The 21,987-nt window shown below is 32.6% G+C and overlaps 1 protein-coding gene across 1 annotated transcript in view; it reads left to right on the forward strand.

Moving 5' to 3' along the window:
* Positions 1-21,987, forward strand: part of LOC111054843 (cytoplasmic FMR1-interacting protein) — a 67,054-nt gene that overhangs the window by 4,557 nt on the left and 40,510 nt on the right. Inside the window, exons 3-14 of the mRNA XM_039423960.1 lie at positions 394-573; positions 1,478-1,659; positions 2,423-2,648; positions 3,423-3,527; positions 4,188-4,391; positions 7,957-8,148; positions 10,095-10,309; positions 12,198-12,328; positions 13,077-13,247; positions 14,353-14,435; positions 15,653-15,750; positions 20,537-20,743. Coding sequence (XP_039279894.1) covers positions 394-573; positions 1,478-1,659; positions 2,423-2,648; positions 3,423-3,527; positions 4,188-4,391; positions 7,957-8,148; positions 10,095-10,309; positions 12,198-12,328; positions 13,077-13,247; positions 14,353-14,435; positions 15,653-15,750; positions 20,537-20,743 — 1,994 coding nt within the window. The remainder of the gene's footprint in view (positions 1-393; positions 574-1,477; positions 1,660-2,422; positions 2,649-3,422; positions 3,528-4,187; positions 4,392-7,956; positions 8,149-10,094; positions 10,310-12,197; positions 12,329-13,076; positions 13,248-14,352; positions 14,436-15,652; positions 15,751-20,536; positions 20,744-21,987) is intronic.

Here is a 21,987-nt window from a genome sequence, read left to right on the forward strand (position 1 = left end):
AATGAGCGTGTTTGAACCCGGGATCTCTAGGCTGTCATGCAAGCACTGTATCCACTAGACCACGGATTACTCCTGTGAATACATTAATTACAGATCATATAAATATGATTGAGATAGAACAACAGGCTTCGAACAAAACTATTTTTCTCCCAAGTTTTAATAGATTATGTTGAAATGAATGTAACTACTATTTCTTCAAACTCAATGATCATGATAAGCTTAGTGACTCATTGGTTTTCTCACTCATCACCGAAACAATAACTCAGTGCTGCCTCGCACCCACCGGTAGGTTAAACAATTTTCATCCAATTTTGTGTTTTGTGTGAATGGGATTGAATTGCTCTGTTCTGTTTTTAATAATATCTCATCCATTAAATTGTTGTCAATTTGCAGAACAAGCTGTTGGAAGAAGGGCAGGAACATGCAGTCATGCTGTACACTTGGAGGTGCTGCTCGCGGGCAATTCCACAGCCCAAGTCCAACGAGCAGCCCAACCGGGTCGAGATCTACGAGAAGACCGTCGAGGTTTTGGCACCCGAAGTCAATAAGCTGCTCAATTTCATGTACTTTCAAGTGAGTACTAACATCATCAATAGCATTATCAAAGTAGTTTCTTTATTTTTTCTTAAGATTCATGTTGAAATTAATTAAATTAATTACGCCGGTCAGAGTAGCCGAGACGAATATGGCATTGCATTCTTCAGTCTGCTAGCGCTACCAGGTCGCAGGTTCGAATTCCGCTGGTAGGCAAGGAAGTTTGATCATCTCATCAAATCACCCTTGCACTTTCCATTACCCACGCACCAGCAAAAAGCTAACGTGGGCATCATCCGCAGTAAAAAAGTGTAATAGTCTATATTTTCAATTTTTTATTCACTTTTAAAATGTAATTCCTATAATAATTGAAATCTAGTTTCTAGTATTGATCAAGAATATTCTGATTTCATGGGAAAACGCAAGATTTGTATAATGATCTGTGAATTTTATTCTTCATGATTCAACGTGAATACATCGTTTAAGAAATATATTTTTATATTTCCATTAGTTATACATCTTTCAACAAAAATTATTTAAGTTTTAACTCATGTCATAGTCAGAATGAATCAGCTGACTTATCTTCGTTGTACTCATATATATATTTCCGAATGCTGGAAAATTACAAACCTTCCGGTGATATTGTACAACTTCCTGGAGTTTGAATTTTGATATTATTTATTATCATCATCTTATCGTTTTCTTCCGGCTTCTTCTCAAATACTCAACGATTTTGAATCAATAAGTTTATTGTCTTCTTTTGAAATGCCTGCAATTTTGATCGGTTGCAATCGTAATTTATTTATATTCTAGATAGAACTCAATCATAAAGTTGAGCAATGAGCATGTCATGATAAAAAAATGGCATGTAACTTTCAAGTATATTCTAAGTAAGATATGTAGGCTATTGAGTTGAGTATCTATCATTCTTCTTCATTTTCAGAGAAAAGCGATTGAAAGATTCTCGGCTGAAGTGAAACGCTTATGTCACACCGAAAAAAGAAAGGACTTTGTTTCTGAAGCTTACTTACTGACTCTTGGAAAATTCATCAACATGTTCGCAGTTTTGGATGAACTGAAAAATATGAAGTCGAGCGTTAAAAATGACTATTCTACATATCGAAGGTAAAGTGATAATTATTGGAACTCAATTTAATTCATCATACTTACTGCGTTCTGAAGCTTCTGTGCTCTTTGGAGTATTGTGTAACTACTTATCCAAATACTTTATACCCTTAATCATGAAACATGTTGATTTCAAAAATGTAAAATTGACCTCCCCTGTGTTTGAACTAACTTACTTGTACGTTGAAAATTGTCTTGAAAGCGCCTATAATTCTCTTGAAATTGTTACATTTTACAATAAACTTAACAATTCTCAAAAAATATCATTTAAATACAGTACTATATTTTTTCTAAAATTATTGGAATGATACCATCAGCCAAATTATTGGGCGTAGAGAGATATATTTTCAGTGGATTAATTCCTTGAAGTTGTCATCTTCTTAATACAAACTTTACCATTAGCATCTCCACGTTGAAATATTACGTCAAATTTTTTGTGTAGTTCAGAAGTTGATTTGTGGTAATTATTCATATTAAATAAAAAGACTAAGAAATTGTCTCTGGTTTATCAGAGATTGACAATGGTGTAACAACCGTAACCGGTCTTACTAACTTTCAATAAAATATGTGGCTTTTGACAATTTCTTAGTTTTTTTATTTAATATTGCTTCAAACTTCCATGAATACAGTTTGGTTATTAAATGTTTATTATGCCCTAATATGATAGGGCATACTTTACAATTATTTGTTTGAGCCATTTAACAAAACTTAATTTCTTTTTTGTATTTATTTTGAATTCATATTGTATGTAATTGTATTCCAGAGCTGCCCAGTTTCTGAAAGTTATGGCCGATTCTCACACTCTACAAGAATCTCAGAATTTGTCGATGTTCTTGGCGACCCAAAACAAGATCAGGGACACTGTCAAGGAAAATTTGGAAAAAATTCCGGGCTATGAAGATCTTCTGTCCGATGTTGTGAACCTTACAGTGCACATGTTCGAGTCAAAAATGTATCTGACACCTAGTGAGAAGCACATGCTTGTTAAGGTAATTCGAGTTCAGATTTCCATTTCGTTTTATTAGGATATTAATATTCAATCGAGGAATCTTATCCCACTCATTCTCTTTTACTGCTTTATTACTGGAACTCTTTTTTCAAATTTTTAAATGGTTGTCTTACTCATTCTCCTTTACTGCATTTCTTTCGGGAACTCTACGGCATATTTTTATAATATGTTGGCTATAGGAGTATATTAATTATCATATTACAAAGCCATTCGGCCAGTTGCACGAATATTTAAATTATGCTATTGAATTTAAACGCCTTGGGATGATTTCATCCAACTGAACCAACAAACGAATCTGGCATCAATCCGATGACGTAATTCAATGTTGGTTGAATTCAATTGTATTTTCATGCTACTGACCCATGATGAATTTTTCATTGAGAAACTTTGAAATCAACCGAATACATTAATCTGCATAGAAAACATTTTATATGAAATATTCAACTTGGAAATCAAACACATGGACCAACGAACAAACTTAGAAACGTAAAGTAGGAAGAATTTCAGAATTTTTTTCCCCTCAGCATTTTATTGTCTCTTCTCTCGAAGAGTCACATATTTTTTATTTCCCATCATAATGTCTATCATAATGTTGCCTAATTTGTATCAATACAATAAACATTTAATTTTAGTAGGTTTAATTAGTAGTCTAGTTTGAAGACTTGTGTTGGGCTCCTGATAATTCATACCAGCTTCATCTGTTATTTGCGTGATAATTGAGTATGTATGACATTGAGTTGGATTCTGTCTGCAGGTAATGGGATTTGGTCTTTTTCTGATGGATAATGAAGCGTGCAATATCAACAAACTTGACCAAAAGAAGAAGTTAAATCTCAGCAAAATCGATAGGATATTCAAGGTAAAATACATTCTTTTTATCCACAAGTTTTATCATACCATTCTTTATTGTTCACTACCAATAAATTCATTACAATTTAGTTATAATATTTTCATAGTAACATTTCGGGTTTCAAGAACCATATGTTTTAAATGAATATAGGCTAGTTAGAAATAGTAGATTATAATAGAATAATTGCCATGTTTTTCAATTGACCGTATTTTAGTAGTTATCATAATTCATTAAAACTCTGATATCATAATATGATAATGAAAGATGGACCTTATCCCTGTGAATTCATTATTTTTCTGTTGTTTAAACTTTTGTAAATGACTGGCTCTTACAATACATCGAACTTTAAGGTGATATAATATCAACACAGATAATCAAAAGTGTACCTACTAAATACATATGTAACAATCGATTATTGTGAAATATTTTGAAAAAAATCTAATTGATGGATCTATCCAGTAATGCTCTACAAGAAAAAGTGAAGGTTTTGTACGAAGACCTTGAACTCTGTATGAGCGTCCAATATTCATCTCAGATTCAATTTTGCAATTTTTCATCTTCTAATCCGTAAAAACCATGGATAATAACCATTAAAATGTTTTAAATCGATGTTCTTCTATGTTAATCTGTAGTATCTATATTTATCGACAATGTTGTTTTTTTGGGCAGAATTTGGAGGTTGTGCCCCTTTTTGGAGACATGCAAATAGCTCCTTTCAACTACATCAGGAGGTCAAAGCATTGCGACCAGGGCAAATGGCCTCTCAGCAGCTCGATCACCATCAGCCCGCAGGCAGATCTGATGGTGCACTTGCCGCAGATAAGAGAAGATCACGTCAAGTACATATCCGAACTTGCTCGTTACAGTAATGAGGTGAGATTTCCATTTATAAGGTTCTTAATAACAAGGTTGACAAAAATTTCTGGGGGGCACAATGTGAAATGTGTGTATATCTTCTTCTATACTTATAAAATTCTTATCTCACTGACTCACTGATCACGATTTCTGGAAAACTACTGGATGGATTACAACAAAACTTGGAACATAGCTTCCTTAAACGTCCTAGGTGCTCACTAAGAAATCTTTTGGACAATCTCTTAATTATAATAGAAATGTCCATATCATATGTAATTATAGATCTATAATTTAGAGAGAGTACCTCTTCGAAACAGTTGTTAACTGGCAACTAAATTAATAATTTTGACAGGTTGGCATTAAGTTGAGATGACTTCATTAGGTTGGCACCAAGTTGAAGAACTAATCAAAATGCATTTATCGGGCACTGCTGCTTCAATCGGAGCTATTCCTGGGAGTATAGATAGTTTTTATTTTTCATAAAACAAACTTTTATGACGGGAGTTGCTTCAATCAATTGATCCGATTCTATCAAGACTAATTTAATTTTGTTTGTATATCCGATCACGATAACTGCTTAAACAATTTCGATAAAATTTTAATAATTCAGTATGATATGTGGAGGGTATTTTTAAAACTTCAGAAGTGTCCGTTGTGGAATCTGTTTGCAAAGAATGTGGAAATTCGTCGAAAATTTAACTTGGGCGAAAGTAAGGGGTTATTTATTAAAACGGCCAAATAGCTGTTGTTCCTTTTCCCAATGTAGAAATTAATATCTTCCATAGAAGTAAGGCGCTTTTCCCATGCATCAATATTATTCTCAGACATTGATTGTTTTACCAAAGGAAATAGAAGATAGCTTTCGAAAAAAATATTGGAGAATATGCATAACATTTCGTTGACTGTCAGTATTTCTCATTAATAGCATCAATGCTCCCCATTCAAACAATGCTGACACATTGATGTGAATCTTACTATAATTTGGTTACTTTAGATCAGATGAAGATAATAATGTTGATGATTGCTACTGTTTCAATTTCAAACATGTTAGACATTTTTCTTTTGATGCCAGCTGTTATTATGTGAAATAAGCTCTCATTGAATGAAATCATAATAATTGAAGTCACTTATACTTAGTAAGCACTTTCTGTTTGAATATGTGTATTTGTGGATATGTATGTATGTCGGACGGATCTCGAAAACGGCTCTAACGATTTTGATTAAATCAGGAATATAGTGGGTTTGCGAAAAAAAACATTATTTTGGAACAGGTCTCAACTCTGGGAAAATTCGCTGAAGTTCCTTGAGAAAGGATTATTGGTCCCTCAAGTAGCAGCTGATCAGAAAAAAGTTTTCCATAGTCTGTTGAAAACGTAAGAGAGTGTGAGCAAATGAAAAAGATTATAATAGCTGTAGTTGAGTTACCAAATTTGGCGACCTTATTTTAAAACATTGCACTATTCTTGGAACATCTGGTATAATAGGTTCAGAAAGTGACAGGATGATAGCAAAATAAATTTATAATCGATCTCTCCAAACATATGGTAGATGAATGTAATGTTCATTGTGAGGTGATAGAAATGCGACTTATTTCTTCAGCTTCTGTTGTATTGGTTCCTCTGTCTATGTTTGTACGCAGCCATGGCCTTGAGAGAGCCAGTTACACTGTTAATTCCTATTCTGGACTAAATAACACGAGAACCAATGAGAGAAGCCATCTATAAAAAAAGCCCTGCTCTGATCAATTCTCATTAAACTTAATCCTGATTGAAATTGAACATGGGTTTGTGCTACTGGGCCTGATATTTTCATGTTTCAAAATCAGCTGAAAACTAAATCGAAAAAAACATAATATTCCATCAGCTGCTCCTATTTCCCTTCATGATGTCATTAAATTACACAAGACAAACCTATTGATATTGATAGATCACAAGTAAATACTAAAGTGTTGTCAATTTGGATAGCAATAAAATTAAGTTAAATGTTAGTTTACATCCAAATTTTCATCCCTAAGCTTTTGGTTCCAAGCTAAGATCAGTAAGAAATCATATAATAGTAGTCAATAATCAAAGTGAATGAACTCTATTCAGATTTATGCAAATTCACATTCAAATGATCCCACTTCAATATTTATGATAGTAAAGTTTAGGACATGAGAAATCTGCCACAATAAATGTTATGCTAGCTATTATGAATGGACTCTTATGTATGAATGGACTTCCATGGAAGAAAGAATCAGTGGATTGGCAGCTTTTACACTTTTGGATAAGTGAAACTAAAAGTAAGCGACAGGCTATGCCAAAAATTGCAGAATAAGCAAGAGATCCATGGATACCAGAGTCATCAAATTCCGAATCAACTTAATTTGGAATTTAATCTTCAATTGCATCAAGCAAAAACAAAATAACATGATCACTGCTAATTTGATAACTGTCAACGGGAAATATTAATTGCAAATGAATAAAGTCGAGGTTGACTCTTGAACCCCGCCCAATATTCTACAAAATTCGCTGCAATTGGACTACTATTCTACAGAGCACTTCCAACACATCAATGATTAATCGAATGATTTGACACATTAGTTTTCATGCCAAGTTGTGGCCTAATCTCAAAAACGATTATAACAATAATTTTGGAAGAATTTAGATTATAAATGGTTCACAAAAATAATCTTATCTTTCAATTCCCGTAGCGAAGCACGGGTGCCCTGCTAATATATATATATAAGTTTTGTATATAATAATGTAAGTACTCACACTACAGCTTCCAGACTAGTTTTATTCAATTTTTCAGATATTTTTCAATATTTTACCATAATTATGAATCACCCTGTATAATGTAAGTTTTTAAGTGTTTTTTATCTATCCGTGTCGTGTGTACCCTGTTTATATATATATATATATATATATATATATATATATATATATATATATATATATATTAGCCGTCAGGCTTGCTTCGCTCGCCGTATCCGTCTAGCTCGCTTCGCTCGCCTGCATTTTCCATTTGAGCATTTTTATCATTTGTTAGGACGATCCAGTCGGGGGTCCAGACTAAACGGGTATGGCGAGCGAAGCGAGCCTGACGGCTAGTAATATAATATTCCCAGGAATAGCTCTGATTGAAGAAGCAGTGCCCAATCAATTTTTCCGCGATAAATGCATTTCAATCTTCAACTTGGTGCCAACCTAACAAAGTCAACTCAACTTAATGCCAACCTGACAAAACTTTTAATTATTTACCAGTTAACAACTGTTTCGAAGAGGTACTCTCTCTAGATTATACTGTAGTTCTATATTAACATATGGTATGAACATTTTTCAATTATAATTAAGAGACTAAGAAGAAGAATATACATGCTAAAAGACGAACTTTTATTTTGATAAAATAAAAAGTGTACTTGATAACTTTTATTCCGTTACAGTGCAGTAATATGTTTGTTACTCCTTTCCATAAGTTCCGTAGGTGAAATGATTATTCCCGATTTAATATTCTCTGGACATAACTATGTCAACGTAATTGAATAATGAAACTTCATATATGATTTATAAAATCAGTCTACATTATAATAATATTTTTGCAGGTCACAACAACTTACAAAGAGTCGAGAACCGACGTGGAGAACAAAGAAACTGCTGATCTTGCATTACGTGGTCTGCAGCTGCTGTCAGAGTGGACCAGCGTGGTCACAGAGCTCTACTCCTGGAAATTGCTGCACCCTACCGATCACCATCAGAACAAAGAATGTCCTCAAGAAGCCGAGGAATACGAAAGGGTAATTATTCATTCATTCATTTATATGATACAATATGCACATTTCAACCTCAACTACTTGAATAGTGTACATTAATATTGCTCATTATATTTTTTTAAATTGCGGATGATGCCCACATTCGCTTATTTTACTTGTGCGTGGGTAATGGGAGTAATTGTGCGTGTGCGTGGGTAATGATATTATTCATTGAATATTAACTTCAGAATGTGTATTCTTCTGTCATTTTGGTACCATATCAAATTTATGATACAAATCTCTGTAGTAATGGTACCGAGTATGTCTGGACGGATAAAATACCACTTTTATTCACAAAATATTCAATTTACTAGTGATAAAATGGTTAGGAATAGCATTGATGAGCTTTGATACCTGATATAAAAATTGTTTTCTACAAATTGATAAAATCGTATCTGTAATATTTGAAAAGTAATAGATGAGGGACGGAGGTTATACGGTGAAACACGCAGGTTGAAAAGATTCATTTGTTTATTTATGTAGATGATTAAATTTTTCATGTATAGCTGCCTGACAGTTGAAACATCTAACTCACTAAACAGGTACTCACTTGGATAGAGTCTGGGTTTTCCCAATGTAGCTCTTATAAGGTGTTATTGAATTACAAAAAGTTTTTCCAAGTGGTTTGACCCCAAATTTTTATTCCATACTGCAGAAATTATTAAATGTAGGCAAAATATATGAGTCTTGAGATTTTTTTATTACTAACTTGGCTAATACGAAATTTACTTATCCAATGTCTGAGTTTGTTACATGTACTATTGATGTGAACATCCCAACGCAAATGTTGATCAATCATTACACCCAAATATTTAACATGATGTTCTCTATTAAGCTTTGAGCATGTACAATTCATCCAATCAGAATCGTTGCAATTTACATTATGGATTTTAATAAAATCCGAACCTTGTGTCTGGCCTATAGAATTTGGGGAGAAAGACATAAAATTACTTTTTTATGTTCAATGTTAATATATGCTCATCAAACCATGATTTTACTATTTTAAGCCCGGATTCTGATGTAATAACTGTACTAATAAGCCAAACACTAAATAAATAAAATCACAAAACTTCTAACTCAAACTTCCTAACTATGTTACTATCTCTGATTAATTGATTGAACATGCAGTACGAGCTACTATTATGAAATGATTATCGGATGACGTGAAGACTGGCAACATATTAACACATTGAGAAAATATTAGTACATTCTATGAATATAGAATTCAAATTCAAAGCAATTCAAACAAATCGATTTCGAAGCAATGATCTCATATAAACGTTGACCACTAAGTTCCATTTCAAACTACTTAATATAGAAGGACACAGGGGAAAACGAACAATATTCTGAGCTTAGAAGAAGCAGGAGAAAAAGAAGAAGAAGAAAAAAATTTTGTGACTTTGATCGTTTTTCCCCTGTGCCCTTCATATGTTATCTCAAATTAATTGAGATACGTCATAAAATAAAAGTCATTCTATTCTATTAATTCAAGCCATGACCATGAACATGAATAATATGAACTTGTTGGTATGTAGAAATGATTAGGCCTATTTGATGAGCTCAACTCTACCAACATTCAAAAACTATTATGTGTAAATTAGTATTCAAGTGCAAATTTAAAAATACATGTGTCATATATTCATATTTTAACAACAAGCAAGAAATCTATAAACATAAAAAACGTATTAAAAGAAGTATTATTGTAGTCAATATTCTAGGCTATAATATACTACTTATACTGATGTAATATCAATTAAATGCTACGACCTATTATGAATATAGAATTCAAATGCATGCAATTCAAACAACTCTAATTCAGAGTATTGAACTTTTATAATGTTTGGTCCTTGAGTATTGATTTTAAATTACGAATCCAGTATATTAGGTTTGTATTGAATAAAACCTCTATATAAACCGAATGACTATTGCAGGCGACCAGATACAACTACACAGACGAGGAGAAGTTTGCGCTGATTGAAGTGATAGCTATGATCAAAGGTCTGCAAGTATTGATGGCTCGTATGGAAACCGTTTTCACTGACGCCATCCGAAGAAACATTTATGCTGAGTTGCAAGATTTCGTTCAGCTCTTGCTCCGTGATCCTCTACGGAAAGCTATCAAGAATAAGAAAGATCTTATCAGAAGGTATTATCTACTTTTTTAATTCCAAGATACATTAGACTATAATATTTAGATATTTTATCAAATACAATAGACTGTAATACGTAAATGTTTTATAAGTATTCAATTATATCTTCATTATAGAATTCAAAATGTCTCCATAAATTAGACTTCCTGTCTTGATATTTTTTTAATGTATGCTGTATAGAGGAGGAGGCATTTATGAGTTTTAAGCCTTTAAATGTGTAAGTATCAAAATAAATAAGATTCGATTTTATTTCAAGTCCACGTTGGTAATCCCGTCCTGTCCCCAAACCTATGGATTGGGGTACAGTTAAGATTTAATTCACGAAAACGTCAACAGCCCCAAAAGTAAGTCTTTAATTTGCACTAACCTTGGAACTGGCGAGGAAGTAGACTGTATCTCGTGTGTAGAAGTTACTGCTGACGATATCCTGTCTTTATGCGTAGGCCTATATGATATTGTACATATATCACGAAACGAGACGAGGTAATAATTGCGTTCAGCTCGAACGCCATGGAACGAAACGATGTTGACTTCTCGAGCACGCTTCTTGAAGTGCTGGGTTGAAAGATAAACGGGGAGGATGAAGGAGGGGTGAGGGAGAGAGGTTATCTTGCCTCTTTGGGAGAGGGGGAAGGGGAGGAAAGCACAAACTAATCAACCCACAATCAAGGCTCCCGATCCTCCGTGAATCCACCACACGTAATTAAAAAAATAGAAATAATACATAACAATGCAAATCATGTAAAATTATTGATATTTTTCCATCCACAGCTATTTATTATAATTATTAGATTACCTTATTTAATAATAGAAACAATGCATTGAGAACAATCATCAAATGTTTGATATTTTCCTATTCACAACTATTAGTAGACTAGCCGTCAGGCTCGCTTCGCTCGCCATATTCGTCTAGCTAGGGGGCTCCGCCCCCTGGACCCCCGACTGGATCGTCCAACGATGAGTTCAGCAGCAACGATGAGATAATCTATCCGTGTCGTGTGTACCCTGTTTATATATTTATACTAGCCGTCAGGCTTGCTTCGCTCGCCGTATCCGTCTAGCCAGGGGGCTCCGCCCCCTGGACCCCCGACTGGATCGTCCGAGAATGGGATCAGCAGGCTCGCTTCGCTCGCCTGCATTTTACATTTGAGCATTTTTATCATATGTTAGGACAATCCAGTCGGGGGTCCAGACACGTCTGGCTAAACGGATATGGCGAGGGAAGCGAGCCTGACGGCTAGTAATATAATATTCCCAGGATTGAAGTAGCAGTGCCCAATCAATTTTTCCGCGATAAATGCATTTAAATCTTCAACTTGGTGCCAACCTAACAAAGTCAACTCAACTTAATGCCAACCTGACAAAATTATTAATTTAGTTGCCAGTTAACAACTGTTTCGAAGAGGTACTCTATCTAGATTATAGTTCTATAGTAACATATGATATGGAAATTTCAATTATAATTAAGAAGATTGGGAGAAGAAGAATATACATGCTAAAAGACGATTAAACCCTTAGAGTTGAAATATTGCCAAAAGATTTCTTAGTGCGTCTCTAAAGGCCCAACTGAACATACCTACCAAATTTGAACGTTTTTGGTCCGGTAGATTTTTAGTTCTGTGAGTGAGTGAGTCAGTCAGTCAGTGAGTGAGTGAGTGCCATTTCGCTTTTATATATATATAGATTATTTTGACTGATATAGATTTCAGAAATCTATTAACAAATAAATTGTTTTACTGTCAATATTTTCATAAAAACCATCAATTGAACTCCCCTAACTTTCAAACCATCAAATTTCAACATTTGAAATTTAGAAGACGCACTATTGTATTAGATCATTCTAATTATTTCATATAAACTCATCAGTTTTGAATTTGTTTACAGTATCATTGTATCAGTACGAGAAACGTGTGCCGACTGGCAGAGAGGCGTTGAGCCATCAGAAGACCCAGCACTGAAAGGAAAGAAAGATCCGGAAGCTGGTTTTGGCATCAAGGTTCCTCGCCGTAACGTGGGTTAGTTGCAGAAATTCATCAGTTTTTGCATCAATCACTCATTGAATATTCTAATACTCCAATTATTACTCTAATCATTGGCGGTCCTGGCTGAAATATAACAGTGCTGTAGGCCTATTGACGGCTAACGTAGGTGGATTGGAACTTCCGTGAGGGACTCCCCACCAATGTTATTGTTACTCTTATTAATATTTATTGCTTTCAATAACGATTCTATTAAAAATATTATTTATTGTTGACGATGCATCAATATTATTTTAATTATCAAAACATAGAATTCACTTATTACAAAAAGCTTTACTGTCATATTCTCATAAGCGGTACAGGCAAAAGAATGGATGAATTACTAGAAAAATTATTCTAAATTATTGATTGTTGAAAGATTACATTAGTAATTCATCTTATAGTAGGCCTACACCAACCATTCTCAACCATTTGATAGGCTATCAAGAAAATATTCCTCGAATATGTGAATGAGGCACTTACTCAGGCAGGCTTTCATAGAGTAATATTCAGATTGTTTTAAATTATTGAGACAATTTAGACTATTGAGATTAATGAATAATACAGTTATGAGAAACACATCAGTAATATTGTTCAGTCTCGGACTTATTCAGGATCACATTGCCGATTTATTGTTTAAATTAGTACAGAATTCTTATTGTCAACCATTCTTGAAGGATACAACTATAGAATCTTCTACTTGAAAGCTCCGAGTAGTTTTAAATGTTAATATTTTATTTTGCAGGACCATCTTCGACTCAGCTTTACATGGTGCGCACAATGCTGGAGTCTCTGATTGCCGACAAATCAGGTGGCAAGCGAACCCTTCGAAAGGACATCGACGGACAGTATCTCGTCCAAATCGACCAGTTCCACAAGACATCGTTCTATTGGAGCTATCTTCTAGGATTCAGTGGTAAGTTGCTAGGAAACACGAGCTGCAATTCTTATTTAATCAATACTATTTCTTAGATTTCAACAAATGTTATTTAATTTACCTTGAAACTTGAATTTAACAGATTATGATTATGAGTCAAACAGTGAATGAAATGAATAGCTTAGTTACTTTAGATACTGTTTTTGTGAGATATAGTTATATTTATCCATAATAAAACTCTGGAATATTGTCTAAAAAATGTCATGAATATATTGAAACGTTACAAACATTTTTTAACCCCTGTGGTGATATTTCACCTACAATTTTAAGTTTTGAATTGTCACACTGAAGATGACACCATAGGTGAAACATGCTTGTAACTTTTTTTCAAATTCGGGATATTTTTAGACAATATTCCAATGCTTTATTATAGCTTAGTTAAATCTGCAATTATTAGTCCTTGAGATACCTCAATTATTCATTGCGATATCGGAATAATTCCTAATCTTAATTTTTTATAAATAGTAGGTTTTCTCTTCTCAAGTCTTAGAAGGAAAACTGAAAATTTCATTGAAGAAAATGAATAATAATAATACTGAGTGTGATGCCCACATAAGCTCTCAGGCTTGTGCTTGGGTAATGAGTGAGAGGGATGATGATGAGAGATGACGACTACTTTCGATAGTCGGGACCGACGAGGTATCGTCTCCTCCGAAAGACGAGGTGGCCGTATTCATGTGATTGTGCTGTGGTCAAAAACTTTTGGCCCCGGTCGAGATTCGAAAACGTGTTCTCTTGATTATCAAACCGGCGCGTCATCACTTACTACAACAAGCCACCCAAGTACTCTTGATGTAGTTTTCCACTCCTACTCCCGTAAGTCTATTGAATTTAATTGCTGTAAAATGGTGCCATCTGATGTAAATCACTTCCATTTGAATCAATGAACGAATAGAACAAAAATTAGATGATGTTTTTAATGACTGTTAGATTTTTCTGATTTACTTGCAATTATTCGGCATAAACGTTTGGATCATTCTGGTTAAATGTTCCGTTTCTATAATATGAGAATCATTTATTTATGCAGACAAACATTAATTCCCAAATACTTTTGTTTTGAAAAATACGTTTCTGCTTTTTTCAGAGTCGCTTCAGCAATGTTGTGATCTTTCTCAGCTATGGTATCGCGAATTCTATTTGGAAATGACTATGGGCCGTAGAATCCAGGTAATTATTTATTGATCTGAAATCCATAACTTTCCTGGTTCTTCAAAATTCAAATTTTTCTGAGATCATTGATTATTATAGCACTTGATTCTTCTCTACAGACGTCTGAACTAGATCTGAACATATGAGGACACTATGTTTGTAGAATAGTGTACACCATTGAATAATAGTTAATTTGGGGGACTAAATATATGTTTAGCTCCTCCTCCTATTGAATATGCAAAGAAAACATTCCAACTCTATGTCCCATTGATTAACAATTCTCACATTGAGATTTTAAACCATAGAATCAAATAATTTTAACACTATAAATAGTTTTTATAAATTGAAGTTGAATTATCGAATTATTTATTTATTTAATGAGAATACATTACATGAAAAAAAATACAACTCGAAAAGGTTTACAGCTAGACGCCAAACAAACCTCATTTACATCTAAAGTATGACACAAATGTTTTGTAAATAATATTAAGGACTTAATATTAGACAGAAAAACAAACTAGGTGAAGAAAACAGAAAAAAGCTTCTTAGAGAAAAAGTTTTAGAAAAAAATTCTAAAAATGTTTTAGAAAAAATAACTAAATATTAAAAATGGAACAAAAATTAATTAAGAAAACAGAAAAAATTTGCTTGAAAGAAGATTAGAAAGTTAGAAAAAGTTGATTAGAAATATGAAATAAATATTAAAAATTGAAACAAAACTGAATTAAGAAACTCATTTTAAAGTATATATTGATTTAAATACTGTACCAGTATTGTGAGTACCATCATTTATTATAATTATTGATTTTTTTGTTTTTCTCCTAATGATGGTAAATCGTTTCCTATTGAAGTTTCTTCATGTTTGAAAACCTCATAATTGTACTCATACTAGTAAAGTAAAAGATCTTTCAAACTATGTTCCTCATTCACATTGAATAATTTCATGATTTGAATGAATTAATGAAAATTGTCAACAGAATAATAACATACACTACCGTAATAATAAAAATAAGTGAATTAGAATCGTAGGAAAAATTCTCAGATAAAAAAGATTCTAAGATATCCTAGTTGAAATTCTAATTCTCAGATGGGAATTATTTATCTCTACTCTCAACATTCGGGTTCCCATTTTTTTTTTGTATCAAATTTCCTGATATCTAGCTCTTTTGAAATTGTGCTGTGTGTTTTGTAAGTGTGCTTGTGATGTAATACTGAGTGTATGTGTTGTGGTGTAGAAATGCACCGTTCGCCATCAGCATAATGAGGAATGCAGCGATTTGGTGACAATGGAAAAAAGAATTCAGGTATTTCCCTACCACAACCCTCTAGGCCTGTTTCAAATAACATTTTGTGGATGCTCGTAGTGAATGTTGCCAGTCACTATCATTATCTATGTTGAAAATTCTTTTAAAATCATAAAAAATTACATTTCCCAACCAGAATAAACTTCTCTGCTAGATTAAAATTCCAACAATCATAAATCTTATTGAAAAAATTAATTCATCACCTTCATAATTATTAAAATTCATATACATTCAGTTCCAACTAATTTTAACATAACAAGAATGATTAATTTAGATTGATTTCATTAGATTGATTAATTTATTTGTATAATCTCATACCATGTCACGTTTTGATAGACTTGGAGCAAATATAAAATCATAATTACAATACAATTATTATAATAATCAGTTTATTTACTGTTTATTTAATAATAATCATAGTTTATTTAATTATAAAGTCCTTTCACATAAGAAATTTTTATTCGTTCTGTATCATGGAAACTGTTAGGAAAGCTTAAATATTAAAACAAAAAATAAAGATTTTATCAGTATTTCTCAGAATTTAACAATATTATTCATAATAATAATAATAATAATAATAAGTTTTCCATATGAAGTATTCAACCAACAACTTTTGTAATCATTTTCAGGGTAAAATTTATTTGACCGGTACCTTTTAAGTATGTTTCATATTATCGATGAGCTTTATCATTTGTATTCAATCACCAAATCCTACTACATACACTCGCATGAACAGGGAATAACTGCTTTCTTAGCCAAAACAGCTCCTTTTTCAAAATTCCAGTAAAAGCCAGATTGGCGTTGAGAACACCTTTGCCACTGACGTATGAATAACAGTAACTATTTTGCTAGATTTTCAAGATATTTCACCAGATTGAGAATCATACTAAACATTTAACAAAAGTATTTTAATGATTTTTTATTAATTTTAAACGTATTTCTTTCATTTGAATTCTATAAGACGACTGGCAACCAAATATCAGATTCAATTTAAGCTTGATTCTGCTTGATTAGATTTTTGTTCCTGGACTACTGGTTTTTTTGGTTTTCCAGCATGTGGTGTGCCTCTTCATTACTTTGCTATTTGCTATGTTGTTGAAATCATCATTTTCCAAAATTTTTTCATAGTTTCCGAAACATCATCTTCCATGTTAATTTATTTTCATTTTTCAGTGATATAGGTTGTGATGCTTTTAATAGTTTCATTCCAACTCTATTTATCCTAGATTTAGCCCATTTTTGTGTTATTTTAGAGGTCTATTTTTGGAGTGCAATCTTCAAATTTTGTGCATGGTGTTATCATACTGACTTATCACCAAAGGTTTATACATCAATTCCAACATAAGCATGATGTTTTATTCCAGCTAAAGTATGTTATTTTATTACTGAACTTACAATGTGTTATATGACGTATGAGAAATTCTCTAATTCAATATTCTGCTATTTTTAAAGAATATTGAGTATTAGAATCCTCTTTTATATCTGGGTACATGATACTTGTGAAACAATCTTCTGAAGTCGTGTATGGTGTACCTGAACTTCTGAATATTGTTGTCAATCATCAACTCATTCATTCATGAATGGATACATACATACTGGCTATTATTTTGCTGTTAATCATTTTTAGTTCAGGTCTTCATTATTTTTTTATAAATCTTAGTGTACTCTCATAATATATTTTGTGTCATTTCAGTTGTTGGTTTCATAGATGTGAGTAATGAAATTGTTTTCTTTGATTCGTTTAGAATATGAATTTAATGTTTCTTGAGTGCATAATTTATGTTATAATCATGTCGTAATCATGACTCTCAGCAATTATGAATTCATGGCTTCAAATTGTTCGAAGTCCTATTTGAAATTAATTTTAATATAATAATTGCAAATAATTGTAAATAATTGCAAATACTCATTTACATAAAAGTGAAGAAGTCCTTATATTAAGACACTCTTAAACGAAATCAGCTAGATTCAGGCAATTCTTGTGATGAAGTGTTACTTGTGTGTTTACTTCTCATTAGCACACTAATTGTTATGAAATTTCTTTAATTTGGAACAATATAAACTATTCCATTTATCGTAAAATATAATTGAATTGCTGTAGTTTAGTAGTTATTGCTTTATAGTCTTCGTGCCTTTTAGATGCAGTATGCTTTTAAAATTTTCAATTTTAATAATAGAAAAGTAGATATTATCAAGGAAAGTAGAATAGAAAATACAATGTATTTATCTAAGACCATGTTATAATGTGAACATTACAACATTATCCCATAAGAGCATTGCTTCTTGCAATGGATTTTCCAAACAATGCTATAATGAGAACTTTATGCAACTACTTGAGCATTATGCAATGGCATATCGACCAATCACAATGCAGGACAAACAGTGTGGAAAACTTTTGAAATCAGCTGACGGATCAATAACATAATCTATTCTAACCTATAAATCAATTTGAAGTTATTAAGTTCTTGGTAACTCATTCTGATGCTTTCAAATTGTATTTTTCAACCGATATAATTAATAAAAAGAGCTATTTACACAATTTTATTAAAATTATTTTCCATATAGGGTAGTTAGTTGATTTCTGACCAAACAAGTCAGGAATTTGATACCGTACTGTACTTTGTTTGCGTGGTCGTAGATAAAAATATTGTATAAGATAGTTTTATATGGTCTTTAAAGTACTCGTGAGATGTTTAAGGCACAAGTGAGCGACCGTAGTGAGGTTGAAAAATACAACCTACATCTAACTCGTGCTTTAAAGACCCCTATTATAAAACTGTTGCATAAACTACTATATAGAAACATTGGATATTGTTTTATTCCTAATCACCTACATCTAACTCGTGCTTTGAAGACCCCTATTATAAAACTTTTGTATAAATTACTATTCAGGTACATTGGATATTGTTGTATTCCTATTCATCAAAAGCAAATCATCTTTTTGAAATAATAATTGCATTTATAAAAGTTTTCAGTAGGCTAATAAAAAGTTATTTTAAATTAATTTTTAACATGTTTATTGATTTATCGTCAGCTCAGTAACATCAGATACTCTTAAGATATTACTTGTATTATGGAATATGTAAAGTATGTTTTTATCCAATAAAGTTGCATTTAGGAAACATCGTTTCAACAATCTTACACTTGAATCACATTCTCATTTGAAATTTCAACAGTTATTATCATTATTCTTAACTGTGTAACTGTTACACTCAATACGTTGAATTTTTCAAATTAGTATTCATCAATCAATGAATTCTTATTTCAAACCATATTTTGACGGTTTACGAGTACAAACTTCACTTGCTTACGTCATTATTATGCTTAAGAAATAAGCTGTTATCGATCTTCTTTTTACTTTCCTTGCCCTATTACCATAGGTAAGGAAAGTATTGCTTTCCGAAAAAATAAAGGTATCCCAATTACTAAATTTCCCAATTTCTTTTCAAGGACTCCTGAGTCCAAAAAAGTGGTTTTTGGGTATTGGTCTGTGTGTGTGTGTGCTTAAGTGTATGTGCGTGCGTGTGCTTAAGTGTATGTGCGTGCGTGTGCTTAAGTGTATCTGCGTGCGTGTGCTCGTGTGTGTGTGCTTAAGTGTATGTGTGTGTGTGTATGAGTGTGTGTATGTCTGTGTACACGACCTCCCATCTCCCAATTAACGGAATGGCTTGAAATTTGGTACTAACTCAAGGTCCGGACAATATAATGTATAATGATTCGACACGAACAATCTCGATCAAATGCAATTCAAGATGGCGGCTTAAATGGCGAAAATGTTTTCAAAAACAGGGTTTTCGCGATTTTCTCGAACACGGCTTCAACGATTTTGATCAAATTTATATCTAAAATAGTCATTGATAAGCTCTATTAACTGCCACAAGTCCCATATCTGTAAAAATTTCAGAAGCTCCACCCATCTATGCAAAGTTTGGTTTTAGATTCCCAATTATCAGGCTTCAGATACAATTAAAACAAAAAAATTCAAGTGGAAAAGATTGAGCATGAAAATCTCTACAATTAATGTTCAGTGACATTTTCACCAAATTGAAAATAAGCTCGAAATTCGAGTAAATGTGACTATTCAATTGCAAACTGTTGATTCTATTAAATCATTCACTATGAAGAGATAGCAGACCTCGTGTGTCTCCAGCGTTATTGTCCTGTCACCAGCTGGCTCAGATCTTTGAATAATAGACTTGAGATGCGCGAGAACACTAGCGTCAGGTGATCATTTTTTATAACGGCAAGCAAAGTTGTGTGAGTGCGCCACACCAGATTTTTTCTTCTAGAGCTATGCAACTTCATTTTTTTCACTAACAGATTGGATTTGATTGTGAATGAGTCAAAATTTATCCTAGTTTTCAGATTTCTTTGAAGGCTATTGTTTTTATAATAAAATATCGGGGCACCGAGCTTCGCTCGTTATTTTTATTTATTGATAAACAGAACACAATTCTCTAAAATGATCGTGTTTATATTTTACAGCTGGCTATACGTCAGCTTATGAATTTCGGGGATGCGATATTTTGATTTTCCACAGAATCACTCGCTCACTTTTTACTATCCACAGACGACGAAAGTCTCAGCTGTTTCAGTCAAGGATGAATTATCCTTTTAATGTCGTTCAGCGAGTTTTCTCAAGGATGAGACCTAGTGCAATCGAATTTTTATATCATAAACCTACTATGTTCCAAATTTCGTAAAAATCGTTGAAGTCATTTTCGAGATCCATTGAACATAAATAACCAGATATAAAAATATAAACAGACATACAGAAATTGCTCGCTTAATATTATAGGATTGGAAAAAATTGAGATTTCTTACCATATGTATTGACTTTATTTTCAGGTATGTTTTGTATCCATTGGACTTGTACAATGACAGCGCTCACTATGCGTTGACGGTCTTCCGTAAACAATTTTTGTATGACGAGGTTGAAGCTGAAGTCAATCTGTGCTTCGATCAGTTTGTGTACAAGTTGAGTGAACAAATCTTTGCACATTACAAACAACTGGCAGCAAGGTGAGTGCATCTAAACTGTCTTTAAATACCAGTTTCAAAATTAAAAATGGACTTTGAATTACTATGATCATAACTGGATTGAAAAATATAATTTTTGTGAAATTTCATATTCATATTTTCTCAGCAGAATTAACCTGAACTGATAAAATGGTGAACTATAATTCACTAAATATTTATTAAACATAATAGGAATCTCAAAAATTAAAAATAAGAATTGAGATTTTATTCTGGAGAAGTCATCAAGTCAATAGACTAAGAATGAGCATATATTAATTTTAATGAGAATTTGAGTCACTGTACCATTGTTTGCTGTTAGTATCTATCACGTATCAACACATATTTGACTGAAAAATAAAAAACCTGTAGTTTTGCTTCTTCAGTTCAGACAAAGACATGTTCGAATGATCACCAAACACGTTCCTATGACTGAAAAAGTTAGTTTGCCTATATTGAACTCTGACTCCTAACTTTTTTTGATCTCCCTTCCTCTTGGGCTGCATCTGCATTGGAGCTACATATAATATACAGTACTCAGACAAGATAAAGGATTGTGAGAGAAATAATGTAATGGTACAATCAATGTTTTCAATGTTTTTAATTCCTTATTCAATGATCGATTAATAAAATAAAATTCATTAGCATTGAGTAATTGAATTACAAAAGAGCCATTGAGTAATTGAATTACAAAAGAGCCATTGAGTAATTGAATTACAAAAGAGCCATTGAGTAATTGAATTACAAAAGAGCCATTAAGTAATTGAATTACAAAAGAGCCATTAAGTAATTGAATTACAAAAGAGCCATTGAGTAATTGAATTACAAAAGAGCCATTGAGTAATTGAATTACAAAAGAGCCATTGAGTAATTGAATTACAAAAGAGCCATTGAGTAATTGAATTACAAAAGAGCCATTGAGTAATTGAATTACAAAAGAGCCAGGGAAAGCCAGGGATCAACATGATCCTTTACTATTAAACGAGTAATTTCTGTTTATATGTTTTTAAGTTTATACAGGATGTCCCACCAAGGTTGTAACAGCCGTTGACCATAGATTTTACTCAACATTTCTGACAAAAAATGTTTGGTAAACTTTTTCCCTATCGACCTTAGTTTTCGAGATATATCGATTTTCCTATATTTTCAGAATATGCCTTCTTCCGGTCATTAAATACTCAATAACTGGAAAACTACTGGTAGAATTTCAATTTCAAGGGTATTGTAATGGGAGGAGGTATTTATAACAC

The sequence above is a fragment of the Nilaparvata lugens genome, chromosome 3, assembly GCF_014356525.2.
Source record: "Nilaparvata lugens isolate BPH chromosome 3, ASM1435652v1, whole genome shotgun sequence".
In the NCBI taxonomy this organism is placed as follows: Eukaryota; Metazoa; Arthropoda; class Insecta; order Hemiptera; family Delphacidae; genus Nilaparvata; species Nilaparvata lugens.